General features: G+C 43.5%; 1 protein-coding gene across 4 annotated transcripts in view; it reads left to right on the top strand.

Moving 5' to 3' along the window:
- Positions 1 to 22,331, top strand: part of LOC147010693 (rho GTPase-activating protein 20-like) — a 76,160-nt gene that overhangs the window by 44,886 nt on the left and 8,943 nt on the right. For all 4 annotated transcript variants that reach the window (XM_085859328.1, XM_085859327.1, XM_085859329.1 and 1 more), the window contains 3 exons: positions 3,668 to 3,829; positions 4,959 to 5,068; positions 21,521 to 21,698. In XM_085859328.1, coding sequence (XP_085715454.1) covers positions 3,668 to 3,829; positions 4,959 to 5,068; positions 21,521 to 21,698 — 450 coding nt within the window. The remainder of the gene's footprint in view (positions 1 to 3,667; positions 3,830 to 4,958; positions 5,069 to 21,520; positions 21,699 to 22,331) is intronic.

The following is a 22,331-nucleotide window of genomic DNA, read 5'->3' as shown; positions in this document are numbered from 1 at the left end:
GTTCAGGACAACACATCTTCAATACAATCACAGCGATTCCATCAGAACCAGTCGCTTTTGAGGCGTCGAGAGTACAAATAATTCTGACAACCTTCTTCGGAGTGATAAATGGAACAGGAATATCAGAGTCTGTACGACGTGGAAAATCAGGAAGAGGGTGTCCCTGATCATTAAGAATTAGAAAGGAAAAAAAAAATGACTGTTTTTACAGCCATTTTTCCCTGCTGTGCAGGGGTTGGCTTTTTCTTGAGGCAATGTTTTGTGGCCGGATGCCCTTCCTCACGCCAACCCTGGTCTCCTCTTACGACACACAGGGATATGGTACACCTATTCTAACCGGGGCATACACCGAGACCAGTACACTGGTACTCATTTCGCCGACCTCGGAAGGATGACAGGCAGAGTTAACCCCCTGGTGTTAAGTCAGCAGCCAACGGGGCTTGAACTCAGGACCCTCGGATCTCAAGCCACCACCCTAACCGCTAAGCCAACACCAGGCTGATTAGAAAGAAAGCAATTAGAAAATAAGTTAGCCTTATCCAGAGGTGAAGTAACGACCTCAGGTCCATGAAAGAGAGGAGGTATAGAAGATGTATTGTGGTTGAGTGCTCTTTTGGCAATCTTCCAAAAGTCCCTGGAGTCAAGTCACTGAGTCGCAATGAATTCGACTACAGAAGCTGCATATTGCTACTTAGCACCCTCAAGAACTCTTTTACAGAGGTTACTTGTTTTGCGAAACAGACATTTGGACTCCAGAGACCCTTGAACATGGTACTGCTTGAAATAATGATTGTGATGAGCAATTTCTGATGCACAAGCCGGAGTGAACCATGGATGGGAAAGAACCTTCACTTGACAGATACGTGAGGGAATATAAATGTCCATACCAGTGCGAATCCACTGGGATATTTCCTCAGCAGCCATATCAGGACCAGGACTAAATGTTGAGGTCCATGGCACATCAGCATGAAGTGGATGAAATGAAATCCATCCCAATCAGCTTTCCCAAATTAAAACAGTGCGGTGAAAAGGACACACCGGAGTTGAGAATGAGTAAGAGACACAAACAAAGACAGTGGAGCGACCCGAGTTACCAATTGGAGGAAGGACGTCGACAATACAGTCGAAAGGGTTAGAACGCAAAAAGAGATCAAGCAAGTATCTTCCATCAGAAGCACGGTCAGGAAACGGTTTTGGTGAGATTTTGAGCGATTTTGAAATTAAAGATTGTATGTGTGTACGTGACTGCAATTTACACATTAGACTTGTAAGTCGTGGTTTTTATCATCATCTGGCAATGAAATGAGAGAAACGACGTGAGGTCTCACCACAGCCTGAATGTGGTGTGATTCTGCACAATCCCAGGTGAAGACCACTCAATCTTCTCAACTACAATGAGTTTTTTGTGAACTAAAATATTTTTTGCTTTGATAATTGCTTTTGGCAACCTTATGTCAACCTCATTAAGGGAAAATGGTCAAAGTGATTGTAAAATAATGCCTCCCCCCAACCCCACTATATCTCCATTTGACTCCTAATTCCCTCAAATCACTTAAATTTCATTATCCCCTCCATATAGTGGGGCAGATAACAGCAATTTTTGAGAGGAATCGTGCAAATGATGATGCATCAAATTTGGCATTTCTGTTCTCCAGGGGATTCTGATCAAATCTGCCTGATTGGCCATTTGAAAATCCAAATTTTGAAAAATTTGAAAAAAAAAAAAACTTCAAAAAAGTCAAGATCACGAATCTATGTTGGATGTTGGCTGAGATTGCTGAATGTTTCAGAAACATCATCAAAGACGTTCCAAGTCTGCCATGCAGTTTTCTTCCCTTTACCGCGGAAGGCAGACACGAAGTCACATCCAGTGAACACATGGAAGTATGGGATCCCTCTAGCTTTCTCAGGCCCTATTGCAGAAACTACCTCATGGACTGGAATCCTTGGCCAAAGGCAATCCACATGATCTCAATACCTAGTTCCTGTAAGGATGGCAGTACAGATATTGCTATGACGAGTACGTCCGTGTCATTAGCCTTAATGATAATGGACTTGCTACCATCCGTCGTTGCATCCCTGGCGTGTACAAATATTCGAGTGTCAGCTTCTTCATGACAACATGGAGACACAGCATCCAGTGATTTCCTTGTGTTGCTAATGGCATCTTCTCCTTTTGTGACAATGACTGTGCTTGTCGTCTGTGCTTCACACATCTTTTCCGCAAGGAAGTGAAACAGCTCAGTCTTGTTGCTGTCATCTCGAAGAAAGCTTCTCCGGTTACTTGGGGTCTTACTGGTTCCTGTCACTCTTCTTCCGATTCCTTGCCCCCTTTTCGACCTTGCCTCGGACTTCAGACTTGACTTCTTGGACACATCAAACACTACGTCTACCCTCTCGTCTACCCCTGGCACCATAGGATTCCACCTTTGGGATGATGTCTTCTTTCGCATAGTCATCAAATATCTTTGAAGTGCGTGGAGGTAGGGCATTGATAAGTGCTGAGCCATCAATGATGACTGCATCTCCCCTTGGTTCTCTGTCTGGGATGTTCACTTGCGCTTCAAGAATTTCAGCCAGCTGTGACTTCAAATTTTTTTGAATTTTTTTTTTCTTTCAAATTTTTCAAATTTTGGATTTTCAAATGGCCAATCGGGCAGATTTGATCAGAAAGCCCTGCAGAACAGAAATACCAAATTTGATGCTTGTATCATAATTTGCACGATTTTTCTACTATCTACTACACTAATAATAATCCTCTCAACTGTTTTCCTTACTGAACATTTTCCATGGTAAACTCATTAAAATGGTTTCTATTTTTAATTGAAGTGCATGGAACATAAATCTTATGCAGGGTGAGTATATATTTGGAAACATCATTGTAGTTTTGTGTGAATCTCTATGATGTCACAGGATTTGACCCGGGATCCCAGCATCATGAGATCTGTATGGGAACGTCAAACATGCCGACTCGTTAGCTTAATCTATAAATTTACTTATTTTCTATGTACTAACCTCATTCCTACCATTAACTAATGTAAGCTCTAACTCCCCCCCCCTCCCCTCCTGCACTCTAAGCTATTTTATAACCAGAGGGTTTGGTAGAGGTTGCAGAAACCAACAATCTGGGAAATCCAATTATTCCAAAAAGTTGTCATTTTCCAGTTTCGTTGTAGCTGATTAACACCTTTTTGGTGCCCGATTGTTTGTTAAGTTCAAAATTCTTTCACATATGGTAAATTACCTTGCCTTGTTAAGTTCTTTTTTTTGTTAACCCAAAGTCAGAATGTATTCTTCCAACATATGGCGTAATTCCCAATTTGCACAGAACATGGCGCACCTTTCTGTTGCCGGCCCAAACGGCTGCTCTAGCCTGTAGTTCCATTTCATACATACTTCCTTCAAGCAGTGAAACTGCTTATCCCATTATTAATTAAAAAAATTTTTTAGTATAACCTTATAATGAATTGAACAATCCTGAAAATATTAAAACACTGCTTTGCAAGGAACCTGTTAATTTATTTTTGTCCCGGTATTAATTTTGTATTTTTATCACTGTAATAGTGAGCATCCTATTTCTTACTTTGTCAGCAATTTTTGATTCCTTCTTGTTGACAATTGTTGACGAAGAAATGTTGACAATTATCATGTTGCTCTTCATCCACAGTCGATGCTGCATATACTGCACAGGGAAGGTCCGCACACCAACGGTCTTTTCCGCAAGTCGGCCAACGTGCGTGCCTGTCGGAACCTCCGTGAAAGGCTCCTGGCAGGCATGGAAATCAGCTGGTCCGAAGAGCAGCTGCATGTCATAGCGACTGTCTTCAAGGTGCCCAACCGTCTCCTGGGCTAGTTAATAGCCATCTCATTTATTATTCATTGTGCCATATATTATTCAAGTGCCACTTCCTCTGCAATGTGATGTCATTGTTGCACAAAGTCGTGTGGTTTTGACAGGCAAGTAAGGATAAAATAGGATTGTATGAATTCTTACAATCTTCTTGCCATTGTTCCATCGCAACATTGCCGGTGATTTCTGACCTTGATGTTAAGATGTAGTTTGGTGTGCCAAGCACAATGAATCACAACTGTGAACAGAAGCCCTACCAGGGGAACGAGCTGGGTGTCACTTCAACTTCTTTCCATTTCCATTTCTGTCTGATTCCATTTCTGGTGCAGATGAATCTCATTAAATCTTCTCTTTGTTTTCGTGCTAGCCTCAAGGCTTGCATCACCAAGCATATCTCCTTTTATGTAGAACTTCAAGTCAGCGGTCCCTTTTGAAATTGTACAAATGGATTATATCTTTAGACCTATTAGACCTTATTATATCTTTTGCAGGATTGACTATTTGGATCAGTATTATAACATGTAGACCCTGACATTAAATTAAATATACTTTAACTTGACTAATAAGGGGGTGGAGATGTTCAGTATAGATGAATTATTTTAATATAATATCAATATTATATTGGCACAAAGGCATAATTGACTATTCTCTTGACTAAGTTTCCACATATAATGAGTAAGATAGAACCAGATGCTCCTGTTAGGAGTCAAACAAGATATCCACCTCATCCCAAGGGGGGAGGGAGGGAGGGAGGAGGTAGAAATGCAGAGGAGAAGGAATGGAAGGAGCATCTTTCCTCACCTTCGTGGCATGGGAATTTTGTCCCACCTTTCTCGAATTAAAATAGACAATCAGAAAGAGAAATTGTTGGAGAATATTTTTAGCATTGAGATACGATTCTTCTCACCAACATGGGAACAAAGCTCGAAGCCGCTTCCCTAAATGCAAAAAAACAAGGCATAAACACAACCACAACTACTTTGACCTCTGGTACGTTTTCAGTTCCTTCAGGACATTTTGCAGAACCAGAGAGAGTTTTTATTTTTATTTTTGAAACCGATATAAAAGGATGTTTATTGGTTTTGCTTCCTTTTGGTTTTTTTTTTAGGATTTTCTCCGAAACATCCCTGGAAGCTTGCTGTGTTTGGAGCTGTACGAGCAGTGGCTGATTCTGGGGACATTACAGGATCCGGAGGAGGCTGAAGAGTATGCCAAATGGTCAGTGCAAGTCCCAGGCCCATTGGGCGGTGCAAACTTTGCTTTGTTTGTTTCGTACACTGAGGTGGCAAAGTCCGCAGATGTAAGATGCGGTCTGTATTCCTAGAATCCTAGTTAGCAAAAGTTGGTGTCATTTTGGATGCTTTCAAAATTATATTGCTCAAATCCAATGCCAAAGTTACGTATGTCCTGTCATGTGGGGAAAAATAATGTAGGTTGATAAATTTGGCCCAAAGCTACTTTTGTTACAAAAGGTACTGTATATACGAGATCGTGGATACTTGGGATGACTCCTTATGGATTTTCCATCATTATCCACAGTTGCAGTGTTCCCAGAAATTGATGCATAAAGTCACCTGAACATCATTGCTCTGTAGGACAGGTGTGAACTGGAGGAGCACCATTTGTTGAAGATTACTGGGAATAATTGGTTGTTGTAGTTAACAACTGATGGGGCGTTCCCCTCCTTAGTCTAACAGAGGAAATCTAAGTTTAGGAGGTTCATCAAAAGGCTCTTTGTGCTGATTTAAAGTTCGGAGACCCTCAATGTGACTTTACATCCGTTGCTCATGTTGTGCAGGTGACTTATCTTCCCGTTCTTAGTCCAGTGTCTTACACAGACCCCCAGCTGTGATTAAAGTCTCTCATCAAAGCCTGACTCACACACTACTATATCCACCCAGCTAATGGTAGTCCTTGACACATTGTACAACTACATAGTTATATATGTGAGCTTGTTCTTCATTCCACTGATGGCAAGACATGGGTTGGTAGTTGGGACAACAATCTTATTCAACCATGTGGTATATATCAATGACCAGAAAGATATTTTGGTCCAAAGAAAGAGCAGCGCATGTGCCCCCTTAAAATGGCCTGCTGGTCACAACCTAGTAAAATGGATCTTGATGTCTTCACGACCTCCATTAAGTCATTCACTGAAGATGCTCAGAGCCTTCATTCCAGTTCAAAAGCAGGAACTTTATGGAGAGAAGCTCATTGGTAAATCAACATGCAAGATGAAATAACACGATTACACCTGATCTTCTACCTATTGTTTCAATAAGGACACCACAGCTGAACTTATGGATGACCTTTCTTAATACCGAGCATGCACAAAGGTTGAAGTGACTTATTCCTGCATGCCTTGTACAAGCCATCAGATGATCATGTGTCTATAATTTGACCATAGCCTAAGTAGTCAATCGACAGAACATTAATCATGAATTTCATTCTAAATTCCATGATTGGATATAAATACCATTCTTCATTCAGGGAATAGGTGAGGACAGAAACTGCTGCAGAGAGGAAAGAAGGAAAGTGAAAAAGCTGTTCTTTATTGAAATATAAAAAATACTAAAATCTTGTCAACTAAGAAGATCGATGTGTTCAGATTGGGAGACGATAACGTGGAAATAGAGAAAAGTTTCATCTTACTGGGTTTGAAGGTTGAGTGAGTGGAGAATGTGGTTGAAGTTCATAGATTGTTATTGTTGGGGAGAACAGCAAGGCCAGGATTCACAAAGATCTTGGGAATACAAAGATGTTACAATACAAACCAAGAGGAGGCTGATGCTCTGGTATTTCCAGTTGCAATGTGTGGATGTGAGTCATGGATGGTGAAAAAGAAAGGAAGGAAGAAGATTGACAGCTTTGACATCTGGTGTTGAAGACTAATGTTAAAAATTCCATGGACTGAACGAAAAACAAACAAATCAGTGCTTGAAGAAATGAGACCATCGTGTACATTAGAAGTGCTGATGCTAAAACAGAAACTGTCATACTTTGGACACATCATGCATGGAGAAAACAAAAATCTGGGGAAATCGAGCATGCTGGGTATGGTTGAGGAAAGAAGAGAAAGAGGCAGACATAGAATGCACTGGATAGATCGGGTAAAAGCTACAACCAATCTGTCTCTGCCAGAGTTTCGGGAAGCAGTGCAGGATCGGGATGTTTGGAGCAATCTGATCATGAATGAAACCAGACGTCGGACATGACTTGACGTAACTAGATATATTATATAATGCGAAGTGTGGTGTCTATCCATACTCTTGTACATTCAGTTGTCTCCCATTTCCGGCGACCACTTCCCACCCTGTGTTTGAAAAGCTCCGCATGCAGGAAAAACTCAACATTCAACCAGAAGAAGAACATTATATCAAATTAAATACATTTTAAACGTATAAATACAACATGGAATCGCAGTTTGTATATTAATAGTGCATTAAGAAACAACTTTGGCTGACAGGATGGCCTCAAGGTATGCACACTTGCCTGGGTTTTGAATCTCAGCTCAGCTATAAACTATCATCCCAGTGTTTATATTCACAGGGAGGCTGAATCAACAATGTGCGTGCCGTCCCTCCAATAGATGTTAAACCCCTCGACTGATTCTGCTACTGGATTGGAGGGCATCAGCTCACTTGTCCTAAAATTCTGCGCTGCTGCTCTTGCACATTCTCTCTCTGCCATTTTCACCCTGTCATTTACGCTCGGTCGTCTTGTATCTGCTTAGAAATCCGCCAACATCACTGCATACATAAAATGGAGCAAAAACAGATACCCTTAACTGCAGATCTATCAGCTTTATTCCAATCATTAGCAAAACAATGGAATCCATCATTGCAGCTGACATGATGAAATCCTTCCTTTTCTCCAACAACCTCATTTCATATCACCAATTTAGTTTTAGACCAGGACACTCCACCTTGGACATGCTGCTTCTACTCACCCAACAAAGGATGGAGGCCATCGATGTTAGGTATAAACTCTCTGGACATATCTCATGCTTTTTCTAGTCTGGCATTCTGCCTTACTCTCCAAACTGTCTGCCTATGGTATCGAAGGCCAACTCCACACATGGCTTACTGACTTCCTCTACTCTTGCACCCAATATGTGACATTCAATGGAATCCTTTCGTCTCCTCTCCCTGTCAAGGCTGGAGTGCCCCAAGGGTTCTCGACCCAGTCCTATTCCTGATCTTCATCAATGATCTCTCTAATTCTCTGGAAAATTCTCTTCATCTCTTTGCTGATGACTCCATCCTCTGCCGTGACATCCTTCAGACAGGCAGGCTCCAGCCTCTTCCATCCCTTCCGACCTTGACAAAAATCACAAGCTGGTCAAACACTTGAAATCCTGTATGTCTTTCAATCATGACAAATCTTACGCTCTCACTATCTCTCTCCAAAAGGACCATCTGGAAACCCCTCCTATCTACTTTCTTAACAATCCTCTCGAGTAAGTTCAGTCATTCAAACTCCTGGGTCTCACTCTCAGCCATTATCTTTCTTGGGCAAACCACATTTCAAAGTTGGCCTCCAAATCCAGCCACCGACTGGGCATCCTCCGCTGTACAAAGTTGTTCCTTGGCAATCCTGAACTCCTATCCACCTTAAAGGACTTCATCTGCAGCTTGATGGAGTACTGCTCTCCCCTCTGGGCTGGCTCCCCTGCTTCACTCTATGGAAACCAAGGTCTTTAAAGTTATTGGAATCTTTTGCAGTGAAGCTGAGTCTCACATTGTCCCCAATCAAAAACCATAATCTTTTCTACCTTTGTTAACCCCACCCAAATCCCTCCTCCTTACAATTTTCAAGTTTTCCCTCCTTGGAGTTTCCTTCTGTATCCATCTTGTCCACCCCATACATGCGTGTTTTCCATCCTGTTTTTGGCTGTTGCATCCTGATTTGTTCAGTGTACTAGCTCTTCCACAAGCCTCGACGAAGTATGCAAAAAAACACAACTCAGCTCCCCAGCTACTGCCTTTAGTTTGTGACGTTGAAGATCCCCATGGTGTCCTTGGCAAAGAGTGGGCGAGCTATCAGCGGCACCATGAACATGATTCAAATTCCTGCCCGAACTACTACTGGGAAGACAATGGCAAACCACCCAGTATAATTCCCTTGCTTAGGAAGCTGCTTTGGTGGCACCGACGCTCTGTAAAGAGCATTGTACATAAAATATAATAAATAGAATTTGTCGTCTGTTTGTCTGTTTGTCTGTTTGTCTGTCTGTCTGTATCTGTCTGCATCTGTCTGCATCTGTCTGCATCTGTCTGCATCTGTCTGTATCTGTCTGTCTGTTTGCGTTTTTTGCAAAGACTGCTGGGCCAACAACCACCACATTTGGTGCACAGACTGTCCAACCTGGGGATTGTCTTAAGGGTATTTTCATACACCACCTCAGCCTTTAAAGACCCTTAAGACTCTGAAGACCCTTTTGACCCAAAAGATCCCTAAGACCTTTAAGACCCCAAATATCCCTATTACCCTTTAAGAACCCAAAGACCCATACAACTCCAAAGACTGGTAAGACCCTTTATCACCTCAAAGACCTCTAAGATCCTTTAAGAGCCTTTATGGCCTCAAAGACCCTTTAGACCCTTTGACTGCTAAGACCCCAAAGAACCGTAAGGCCCTTATAAAGCCCCTTTCACCCTTCAGACAGATTAGACAGCTTGGACCCTTGATCATTGAGAGCTTTAGACTACTTGGACCTTTTTAGATTCTTTTTACATGTTTGAGAGATTAGATTATTTTGACCCCTTAGACAACAAGTACTATTGGAACATAACCTTTAGATGTTAGATCATCTGGAACATTTTAAGCACACACCACACAAACATCTATGGTCTTTTTGCAAAACACAGATGCTACTTTTTTTTTTAGCTCACCTGGACTTTAGTCAGGTGAGCTTATGCGATCAAGCAGTGTCCGTAGGTGAGTGAGTGAGTGAGTGAGTCCGTAAACACTTCAGTCATTATCGCTTGAACCAAATACACAATTTTAATGAAACTTAGCCACAAGCTTCATATTCGATTCCTAACGAAGGTTTATGGACCGCATCAAAATCTGCGCTTATTGAGGGGTTCTACGGGGGGGTTTTGACCTCCCCCCACCCCCAATAGGTATTTGCTTTCTTCTCCAAAACTACACACACATAATTTCGATGAAAGTTGACCACAACCTTCATCACCCATGATGTACCAAAGTCTAGCGACCGCATCAAAATCTGTGTTCATGAAAGGGGTCTATGGCACAGGGTTTGACCCCACCCCCCCCCCCCACACACACACACACACACACACACACACACACACACACACACACACACACACACACACACACACACACACACACACACACACACACACACACACACACACACACACACACACACACACACACACACACACACACACACACACACGAAAAAGGTATTTGCTCTCTTCTCCAAAACTACACACACAATTTTGATGAAACTTGACTACAACCTTCATCACGCATGTTTCACCAAAGCGTATGGATCACATTAAAAAGAAAATCTGCACTCATTGAGGGAATCTATGGTGGGGGGGGCGTTCTGACCCCCCAAAATAGGTATTTGCTCTCTTCTCTGAACTACACACAGAATATCAAAGAAACTTGACCACAACCTTCATCACCCTTGATGTACCAAAGCTTGTTCACAGCATTAAAAAATTCAGTGTCTCAGGGTGTCTGTGGGGGGGGGGGGGTTTGAGTGACTGTTGCTCCTGATCCTGGTGAGCTTCAGGACAGGAGGTCCAAATGTTTTTTTGAACACACACCAAGGCTCGTGGAAGAGCTAGAGCAGTCATAGGTTGGCGACCACTGTGCAGGTTTGATGGGCCGAATTGTCTCTTTCTGTGTTGAAGTTCCTTGGAAGGGAAGTCATCATTTATTTTTTATTTATATATTGTGAACCATGGTATCTGTCCTTGTGTTCATCTGTCACCAATTTATGGCGGTCACTTCCCGCGCTGCATTTGAATTGCTCAACATTCACTTTTGAAATGATGGGAGAACAGGCATGAATAATTTTGATGCCAAATTTGTATCTCATACACAGGATATTTTGCCCTCTTCTTGGAGAAATCCAACCTCCGTCACCCGTGTTGCATGTGGTAACTCATAACTTTGGTTGTGAGTGAAAGCAACAGTGCAACACACAAACAATGAACCTCTTTAAAGTCGAAATAATTTAAATTGATGGATTAACTTTAAACTTTTGGGTAATCTTCCTGGTAACGAGATAAGTTTTTCCATTGCTTTCTTAGTAGAAGTCCAGGGCAGAAATAACACAAAAGCACTGGCACACAATGGTCTCCTCTTCTTGAAAGGTACATTGGCTTTTAAAGTTATGAAGATCTGAGGTCCTTGTCCAAACACTTAGTAATGACCAGTTGTCCACTGAGATCGAAATTTCTTGTTGTGGTGATTAATTATGTCACAAAATCCAGGATCACTGCTCACCTCCACTCATTTGTTTCTCTTTTTCCCACCTGTGAAACCAGCTTAAACCACATGCTCTTCAATCTCATTCTTCCCTCCAGGTCTTCAAGACAGTTGTTCACCAGTATTTCAGGTCAGGTCAGGTATGGGAGCATGTGCCAGAACAGCGCGTCGCTGCGTCCACTTTCCGCCGGTACTCCAGGGGCCTCCGTCTGGCCATCCCCCAGGCAGATGCCAGGCCCATCCCCATCTCCTTGAGATGATGGTCAACCTGCTGCAACCATGAGGCACGTGGTCGGCACACTGGCCTCCTCCACTCATGAGACTCCCTCGCTGAGAGAATCTGGTGAGCAGGATCAGAGTCAGGAAAACGAGCCACATGTCCATACAGCCGCAACTGACGCTCACGGACTATGCAGGTAACAAATCTCATCCGAGTCTCTCTCAGCAACCGCTCGTTGGATACCAAATCCGACCAGCGATAGCCAAGGATTCTCCGAAGAGACCTGGTACCAAAGGAGTTAAGTCTCCGTCTCAGATCCTTGGTCAGAGTCCAAGTCTCGCACCCATAGAGCAAGACTGGAAGTACCAAGGACCTGAAGACTCGGACTTTCGTCCTCCCGCACAGGTACCGGCAGCACCACACCCCATGATCCAGTGAATCCATGACTCCCCAGGCCCGACCCAGACGTCTATTGACCTCTGACTCGCAGCCAGCAGAGACATGAATATCACTGCTAAGGTAAGTGAATCTCTCCACGACCTCAACATCCTCACCACAAACAGACACAGACAGGACAGCAGCATCCAAGATGTCACCGAAAGCCTGGATCTTAGTTTTGACCCAAGAAACCCGTAATCCCAGCGGCTCCGACTCCTCATTCAGCACCTCGAGGGCCCCCAAAAGGATGTCTAAAGTCTCCGCAAAGATGACTGCATCGTCTGCAAAATCAAGGTCCGAGATCTTGACATTCCCAAACGATGCACCGCAACTTGATCTCTCCGACATCCTCCCTAAAATCCAGTCCATACAAGTGCTGAAAAGTGTGGGGGCAAGTACACATCCCTGACGAACTCCAGTAACAACTGGAAATAAGTCAGAGGTGGTACCACCACACTTCACAGCACTCTCAGTACCAGAGTAGAGTTCAGACATCAGATCGATCAGTTTTGGTGGCACCCCACGAAGACCAAGAATCCTCCAGAGGACATCCCGATTCACTGAATCGAACGCTTCACAGAGATCAACATAGGCTGCAAGCAGCCCCTGCCAAAACTCTCGTCTGCGTTCGGTGAGGACACGAAGTGCAAGGATACGGTCAATCGTTGACCTCTTTGGTGTAAAGCCTGACTGCTCTGGACGCTGGTGCTCAAGCAGATGGTGGCGAACCCTCTCAAGAATTATCCGAGCAAAGACCTTGCCCGGCACTGAGAGCAGCGTCACCCCTCGGTAGTTGTTGCAGTCTTGGCGATCACCCTTCCCTTTCCAGAGAGGGACAACAAGGCCCCTCTTCCAATCAGTTGGGATGATGTCTGTGTTCCAGGCAGAGCACAAAACTGCATGCAACGACACGAGTGCAGCATTTCCACCAGCCTTGAGAAGTTCGGCATGGATGCCACAGATCCCTGGAGCTTTGCCCCGTTTCAACTGGTTCACCGCAGCCCGTGTTTCCACAAGCGAAGGTGGACCACAGTTGATTTGAGGGTCAGCAACAGGGATTGTAACACCCTTGACATCCAACTCGACAGCTGGGGGATCAGCCTGGTACAACCGCTCAAAGTAACCAGCCCGGCGGGCCTTCACTTCAGACTCCTCTGTCAAGAGCCTACCACTCTCTGCTCGAACTGCCGTATTTCAGATCATCCTCAATCCAAAACCATGATCTTTTTTGCACGTGTTAAACCATCCCACCCCCCCCTTCAAAATGTTTTTGCTTCTGTATCCATCTTGTCTACCCCTTGCATTCTCCATATCCAACATCCCAAATCACACATCCCTTGTTGGCCGTCTCCATTTATTTTTTCCATTGGCCCTGCTGTTGCCATTCCCCTTCTCTTTCTGCTGCTCCTTTTGTTCTGTTGTGTCCTGATCCATTCTGTGTTCTTCCACGAACCTTAACTATGTATACAAACAAAAAAAAACAAAAAAAAAATTAAGCACTTGAAATTGTGCTGCCCTGAGAACCAGAACTTCTTGGCTGATCAGCACAAAAGAAAATTCCCAAATCTCTCATCTTTCCTGCCTTTGAACACCTCCGCAGCTGACGGCCAGAGGCATTATTTTTTTTGGATAGTCCGTCCGTCCGTTATTGGTTTTTGCTACCATCATACCTTGTGAGCCACTGAAGGGATTTCAACCAAATGCACAAGTATGGACTGTAATTCAAAGATGAACTCATTTAATTTTGGGTGCCCATGTGCCCTTTGAAAAGAATTTTGCAGACCACAACGGAAATTAGACGGATCTGATTTTGTCTGTCTTTGTTTATGTCTCTGTTTCTGTGTCATGTGACCTGTGACCTTTAATTTTTCACGTGACCTTTTAATTGAGACCAAACGTAACAGTGGGTTGACATCTGACACGGGAGGAGTCATATCTATTCAAATTCTATTTTGTAGTTCCACATTCCTTTCTCTTTGTATCCGTGCATGTTTCATCTCTGTTCTATTTTAGTTTACTCACGAAAGTTGTGATTATTTTTGAGTAGTACATCGCCATGCTGTCATTTGCTATAATGGTGCTTCCTTGCCCGAGCATACTTCTGCAACATAAAACTGAATTTTGGTTCGAATTAAATGTCATGATTTCCCTTCCACAGAGGGATGTTATCATTCCAATGAAGAAGCCACTGTAAGATGAATATAAAACATCCAGTTTCATATCTTCATTTGACGTCATCTACATAATATGCACTGTCGGATGGGGGTGACTTCGCACCGTGGGGTTACTGAACATTTTTGATTGTGTCTGTAAGAATGACTGTTCTTTGTCATTCCTTACAGGTCTGAATCAAACGCAGTTCAGGAATAGATCCACGATTGGTTTTCATTCAGACGTGCGAAGAAAAGTGAAATCATTACAACAGACATCGTCACAAGTGTACAAAGTCATCCCACAGTTCATTCACCCCATCTGCGGTTTGGAGAAAATAAATTTGGGGAAGGAAAGGGGAATAGTTGCTCAGGGAAGACCTGGGCGTCTAGGAGAGTTGGAGGAAATGGAAGTAAGGGAAAGCGATTGTATGAGACTTATGAGGTAAGCAGGTTGGGATGGTGCCAATGAACTCACCACTTTGGTGTACGTTTAATACGTCGAGGGCTTATTTAATATTCCTCATCGACCTCCATTTTGTGGATGACATTTTGTGCAAATGGCATTTGTGTCACCCATTACATTTCACTGCAGCTGCGGTGGCTCCTTAACTATGTAGGTGATACTTCAGCCATTATTCTGATTTTATGACTCGTGCAAAGAAAATGCTTCATAAAAAAAAAAAAACAGTTTGGATTCCATTTACGTGAATAATGATACTATATGTAGTTATGGGTGTGCGTGCATGTGTAGGTGTGTATTTGTCTTATATGCTAAAAAAAAAATGGATCTGTTCAGTGCTCTCGCTCTTCCACGCACCTTGACAGTATACAAAAAACAATTCACTCCCAAACCGCTGGATGGAATCGGGGCCAGATTAACCTTTTGTGGGATTGGCGCCAAACACATTTGTGCACCCCATTTGAGGTCAGGTACAGGAGTATGCACCAGAGCAGCGCGTCGCTGCGTCCACATTCCGTCGGTACTCCAGGGACCTGCCTCTATCTGGCAATCCCCCAGGAAGATTCCTGGCCCATCCCCATCTCCTTGAGATGTTGATCAACCTGCTGCAACCATGAGACACATTGGCAGTCCATTGGCCTCCTCCCACTCACTAGGCTCCCTCGCTGAGAGAATCTGGTGAGCACGATCAGCATCAGGAAAACGATCCACATGTCCATACAGCCGCAGCTGATGCTCATGGACTATGCAGTTAACAAATCTCATTTGAGTCCCTCAGCAACCCCTCGTTGAACACAAAGTCTGACCAGCGATAGCCAATGATTCTCTGAAGAGACCTGTTACTGAAGGAGTTCAGTCTCTATCTCAGATCCCTGGTCAGAGTCCAAGTCTCACATCCATAGAGTAAGGCTGGAAGCACCAAGGACCTGAAGACTTGGACTTTCACCCTCCTGCACAGGTACCGACAGCGCCACACCCCATGATCCTGTGAATCCATGACTCCCCAGCGCTGACCCAGACGTCTAGTGACCTCTAGCACACAGCTAGCAGAGACATGAATATCACTGCCAAGGTAAGTGAATCTCTCTGTGACCTCAACATCCTCACCACAAACAGGTGGCGCTGGTAGCTGATAGCTGGTGACAAGATAGCTGCATCCAAGGTGTTATTGAAAGGCTGGATCTTAGTTTTGACCCAGGAAACCCATAATCCCAGCGGCTTCGACTACTCATTCAACACCTTGAGGGCTCCCAAAAGGATTAAAAGCAAAACTTGTCAAAGGGTGGAGGAGCTCCTTCTTTGTCAGCCAATGGCCATCTATATCTCGTGCCCAACTGGGTCTGCAGACGTCATCCTACAGTGGGGTTATTTTTTACTCGGAGGTTGGTGGCAGAATTTGCACTCCAGCCACTGTAAAACACTTCATTCCGCAAATCCCACGTACACAAAGAAAACTGAATATTTGAGGAACCATTGTAAAAGCCAGGAAATCCACACACAAGTTGTCTTTGACACAGCACACAGCTGCACAGGTTTCATATTTACAAGTTTTGAGTTGCAGATGGAGGTGGCTGCCACTAGAATGCCACCGGCAGGAGAGGGACAGTCCTTGGGAATCCGCATTCTGCCTTGAGCTTCCAATTGTGCAGAATGCCTTGTTTTTGACTGCCTCAATTAAAATAAAATTTAAACTACAACATGACAACTTGATAATGTGAATATATATATATATATATATATATATATATATATATATATACATACATATATATATATATATATATATATATATATATATATACATACATATATATTGTTGCGGTTGAGGAAATTCGCAATCCACCATTCAGGTCCCGTAAGTGAGATATCTCTGTAAGTACATGTGTAGTTAGCCCCAAACCCGTTGTTTAGAGGGAATAAATCTGATTCATTCGGGCTGCGACCCTTTAAGATAGCCGTTTTTCTGTTCTATCTTTATTTTGAACCAACCACGTCTCAACCGCCATCACACAACAACCACCAACCGCAACGCCGCTTCACAACAACAACAATGCCAACAGCCACGACCTTTACCTTCACAACTCGCTCCCGCAAACATCGCATCACCGCCATTCCAAACGTCGCCATGGCCATGGACCAGCACTTTAGACCCTCCACCACCTTCGCCTCTCCTTCTGCGGCCATTCCCGCACCGCTTGTGGGCACCGAGCGTCAGGCTGTCCTGGACTCGTACAGGGCGCGCGCCAAGCCGCGAGTACAAAGTGCGGCCTTTCCGAGGAGAAGTCGGATCAGGAATGATACACGCCCACTTCTGATCCGTCCAATCAGCAAGCGCGGGGCGGTTTGGCCCCGCCTCCAGGCGCGTCGGAGTAGAATCGATATATACAAATTCGAGGATCAGGGGAGGCTCACGCCCCTTTTTCTCCGTCCAATGGGCGAGCGTGGCTCCACCCCCGAGCTCGTTCTGATCCAGAAATTTGCATATGGGTTCTCCTACACCACTATAAAGCGCCGAGCGCGGGGCGAATTCAGTGAGTTTTTCGGTCAAGGCGAGTCGGGTGGAGTTGGAGGCAGTTTTAGTTTGAGTTGGAGAAGGGTTGGAGGCAGTCGGCTGAGGAGAATCGGGTCTGGAGAGTGGCAGTCTGTCGGGGTTCAGAGTCTGTCGGGGAGCTGCAGAGAGAGGAAGCCTGGAGCCTGGAGCGCAGTCGAGGTGATTTGCTGCAGTCGGCTGAGGAGAATTGCGGAGGGGACCGGATACCTCGGGTCCGAGGCAAGGAAGACGGCGGTCGGCGACGAGGTCGCAGTGGAGTCGCTCGTCGCGGGACCCAAGCAAGCCAGCTATCCTCTTTCCCCAGAGCATCAACAATTCCCCCCTTTTTCCCCCCCCCGCGCTGATAGTGCGAAAAGGGGGCCCCGTTCCCACCCCACTCCAAGCAGTGCCAACAAAACCCACGAAGGAGCGCGGAGTCGGGGCACCGCCGCCACATTTGCGGCTCATCACGAGACATGGGTAGGATCCACCCGGTCTCGCGGCCCACAGGCCCCGTCTGCCCCCTTGTCTTTGAGGGTGGCCCTTTTCTTTTGCTTTTGAGTAAATGTGTTGTCAGCGCCGTCTGTAAAGTAAAACTGTGTAAGTGTTGCCGTGTGCTCGCGTAGTCGGTAGTAGATCTGCATTGTTGTGTTTCTTTTGTAACATCTGCTTTTGGTGCATAATTGTTGTAATTGTATATGTGTGCTCTCTGTGTGCCGCGGAATAAATGTGAATTATGTTGAACTGTTTTTCCCATTTCGCTTCGTCTTTTCTTTAATTGAATCTCCATCTTGCTTCACGTAAAGGGTTGGTAGTGGGCTTAATACGCCCGATAATTAATCGGAACCGTCGAGGCCGACGTTAACACCGCTCGATTATCCCGATAGTACGGAACGGGTCGCTTAAGTGGCCCGTGTCCGGAGTCGACCTGCGGCGAGGTGCGATCGCCCGGTCTACCCTCCGTGTGGGTACTGAGGTAGGTCGAATTTGGCGAACAACCCTATCCCACGCGGGGGGCCGATTGGCACGATCGTGGTGAGGCCGAAAGGCCCACCCGTGACTAGTTCCCGGCGTTAGTCCGAGAGGGTCACGACAGAATTGTCCGTCCGGTGGGCGACGTGCTGCGATTCGAGTTGCGTGGCCGCTCGCACGCCGGCGGGCACGAATTCACAACAATATATAGGTATATATATATATATATATATATATATATATATATATATATATATATATATATATATATATATATATGTATACATATATATGTATATATATATGTATATATGTATATATATATATATATATATATATATATATATATATATATGTATATATGTGTATATATATATATATATATATATATATATATATATATATATATATATATATATATATATGTATATATGTGTATATATATATATATATATATATATATATGTATATATGTATATATATATGTATATATGTATATATATGTATATATATATATATATATATATATGTATATATGTATATATATGTATATATGTATATATATATATATATATATATATATATATATATATATATATATATATATATATATATATATATATATATATATATTAGCTCAAAGTGCATGGTGAAAGCTAAATTGACACTATTATAATTTTCCCATGGGTTTGGATAAATTTGAAACAACCTTGACTTAATAATTCTAAATTTTCTGTCGATGGTGATTAATTTGAAGCAACATTGACATAATTTATCATCTCCGAGGAACATTTTCGTGTTTCGGTGTGTTTTGGCGTGGGGGGGGGGGGGGGAGCAACAGAAAGACAGCATTAACCTATTAAATATACTGTATTAGAGTATTGTTAACTTCCAAAATCATGTTTCTTAACAGTAAATATATCGCAGTATATTTATTAACAGCAAATAAAAAAAATGTTTTTTTGTAATTCCGGAGCAATCGAGGCAGCGGTCTGTTGCCTTTTCATCGCCCAGTTTTTCGTCTGATTGAAAAAAAACTTAATTTTCATGTAGGTTTGGATTAATTTGAAGCAACTTCTTTTTTTTGAAGCAATGAATTTGAATATTTTTTTCTTTCCGAGTGGTGTTTCTGTGTCTCAGGGTGGGACAGAGACAGACAGATGGCATTACCCTATTATACACAAGAGAAGATGTAGACAGTATATTACAAGGAAATTTTTGCACAGGAGGAGGCCATTCGGCCCATCATGCCCGCACCACACCAATACCAGATTTTATAAATCCGTCAATACCCCTTCCCTTCATGTGCAGCCTTTTGGCTGCTACACTGGTACTCATTTTGCCAACCTCTTATGGATGACAGGCTGAGTCAACCCCCTGGTGTTGATTCAGCAGCAAACGGGACTTGAACTCAGGACCCGAGGATCCCAATATACATATAGACAGTATATGTACATGTTTAAAGTGTTTGTTTTTGAAAAGTTGTAATATATATATATATATATATATATATATATATATATATATATATATATATATATATATATATATATATATATATGTGCAGTGCCTATAGAAAGTGCCCACCCCCTTTCAAAATGTTCACCTTTTGTTGCCTTGTAGCCTGGAATTAAATTACGTTAAATAAGACTTTTTCCACCGATATTTACACATCGTAACCCCCAACTTCCAAGTGAAAAACAGATTCTACGAATTTCAGAAAATTAATTTAAAATGCAAAATTTGAAGATCTTAGTTGGATAGGTGTCCACCCTCCCCCCATAGAATAGCAATTGTAAATGAAGTCAGGTGTAAATCACACAGGAAGATTATTGGCCTCCACCTGTGTTAAATTGTATTGATTCTGATTATTTCAGAATAAAATCAGCTGTTACTGTAGGCTTTCCTCTGCTGGGTGGTGCATTTTGCAGCAAAGGCTCAATCGTGAGAACCAAGGAGCTTTCAAAAAACCTCCGGCATGAAGTTGTGGAAAGGCAAAGATCAGGGGATGGGTATAAAAATATATCAAAGGCCTTGAATATCCCTTGGAGTACAGTCAAGACAGTCATTAAGAAGTGGAAGGCATATGGTACCAAGACCCTGCCTAGATCAGGCCATCGCTCCAAACTAGATGACCAAGTAAGGAGGAGACTGATCAGAGAGGCCACCAAGAGGCCAATGGCAACTTTGAAAGAACTACAGGCATTTATGGCAAAGACTAATTACCGTGTGCATGTGACAAAAATATCCCAAGCACTCCACACGGTGGGTTGGCAAGAAGGAAGCCATTGCTCAAAAAGCCCACCTTGAGTCCCGTTTGAGGTATGCCAAAAACCACTCCGGAGATTCTGAAGCCATGTGCCAAAACGTTTTGTGGTCTGACGAAACCAAGATGGAAATTTTTGTCATAAATTCAAAACATTACGTTTGTTGTATGTAGACACCCGCCAGAAAATGTTGTTGTGGTTGCTGATGGCACCGTCCAAGTGGAAATAGGCTTCATCAATGGACCAGATCAAGTTGATCCAGTTTTGGTCCCGCACCATCCTGTCACTGAGCCAATTGCACATATCAAGTCTCCGTCTCATGTCATCTTGACTCAGTTTATGCTTAATAGAGATGATGTATTGGGAAAAGCTTCAGTTCCTTAGTGTGGATATGCCAAACTGATGTTGGTTTGATGCCGAGCTTCCGGGAGTGCCGGCAGTGGGACTTCTTGGGACTGTCCACTGCAGAATTCCGCATGACGTCGATGTTGGCTTGGCTCTTGTTTACTGATGCTGGCCTACCACTGTTGCCCTTGCTCTGGTTGTGCACTGTACCCTTGTGCTCCAAATGTTTCACAATACGTTGAATGGCACAGTTTGTGGGTCCATCACGTGTTCTGAGGTCGGATTTCCAGCAGAACCTCCGGCGGGTGTCTACATATGATTTAATCCCATACCACAGAGCCACCAATTTTTTCTTCTGCTTCACAGTCAATGGCATCACAATAGTTGAGCTACGGAACTAGAAATCCCAGGGAACAAATACCACGATAACACCAGCAAACTCTTAAAAGGAAAACTGTATCGGTCAAAAAACAAACAAATGGCAGGAAGTCAAAGTTGTATCAATCTCTTTGAAACACTCTGTAAGTGCACCTGTGTACAGTTCATCGGTTTTTCTTGTTGTTTTCCATTTGATTAAAAAATCTTGTTCATCATAATTTGTAACAGCAACATTTTGTGGGTTGCTTTTGTTTTTATTGAGCTTGTATGCATTCTCTGCATGACTGTCATTTTTTTTGAGGCACACACATCATTGGCAAAAGCATGCCCTGTACCTGGTTATGATGTTATGCCATGATTGATTGGTCATGGTCCTTAAATTTCATCACCAACATGTCTCTTCCTTGAACTTTTCCGCACTCTATATATAGGCTCCTCAGGAAGCTGCCTCGCCCAAATCTTAACCTATTACGATACCTGACATGCGTACTCACCGCTGTGGCTCGTCACTCCGAGCACAACCAGATGTCAGCATCAAACCTGGCCTTGTGTATAACGCCCAGCCTGCTTCCTCCTGATGCCACGACTGACGGTGACAACATAAAACAGGTGCCAATCCACATCGTCATCATGTGACCTGTACCCTGTACTGTGTTATTTTCTCTGCCCATTGCAGGGTTTCATCGATGACTATGAAGTCTTATTCAAAATTTGTTGCATGCTTGGGTTTTGTTTATTTTTATTCCTCTCTTGATAGAGTTTGTATCATGTGTAAGACACAGACATTAGGTGACACCAATGTAGTTTTCATTGCATTACAAAGAGTATTAGAGAGCAGAATTTGGGATTTATACTTGGGATCTCCACATTATGAGCTAAGACATCATGAGCTAAGAACACAAGTCACGTGACTCTTTTTTGGCACCCCTCCCCCCTGTGGCACCCAGTGACGTTTTGCCTGACCCCCCTAAAAAAATTAATGACTCCAACAAATTACACCGCCACCCTTTCCGAAATACCACTCTCCAGTTAGTGCTGGCCAAGTACAAGACAAATGAGCACTTGAAATATATGGGAGAACAAAATATGGATAAAGTACAGTTCATACTCAGATATTCTCCCAGACTCCTGCTGGGAGGCATGTGAATGGCATCATGTGGCTGTGGCACAACCCCCCCCCCCCCCACCCCAACTCCCCTCCTCCCTCGGGGCGCACTGTGTTGCTCTGGGAAACACCTACCC

This window comes from Eptatretus burgeri, chromosome 16 (genome assembly GCF_056783735.1).
Source record: "Eptatretus burgeri isolate ZD-2024b chromosome 16, Ebu_testis_v1, whole genome shotgun sequence".
Classification (NCBI taxonomy): domain Eukaryota; kingdom Metazoa; phylum Chordata; class Myxini; order Myxiniformes; family Myxinidae; genus Eptatretus; species Eptatretus burgeri.
This window is presented reverse-complemented; position numbering and strand designations above follow the sequence as displayed.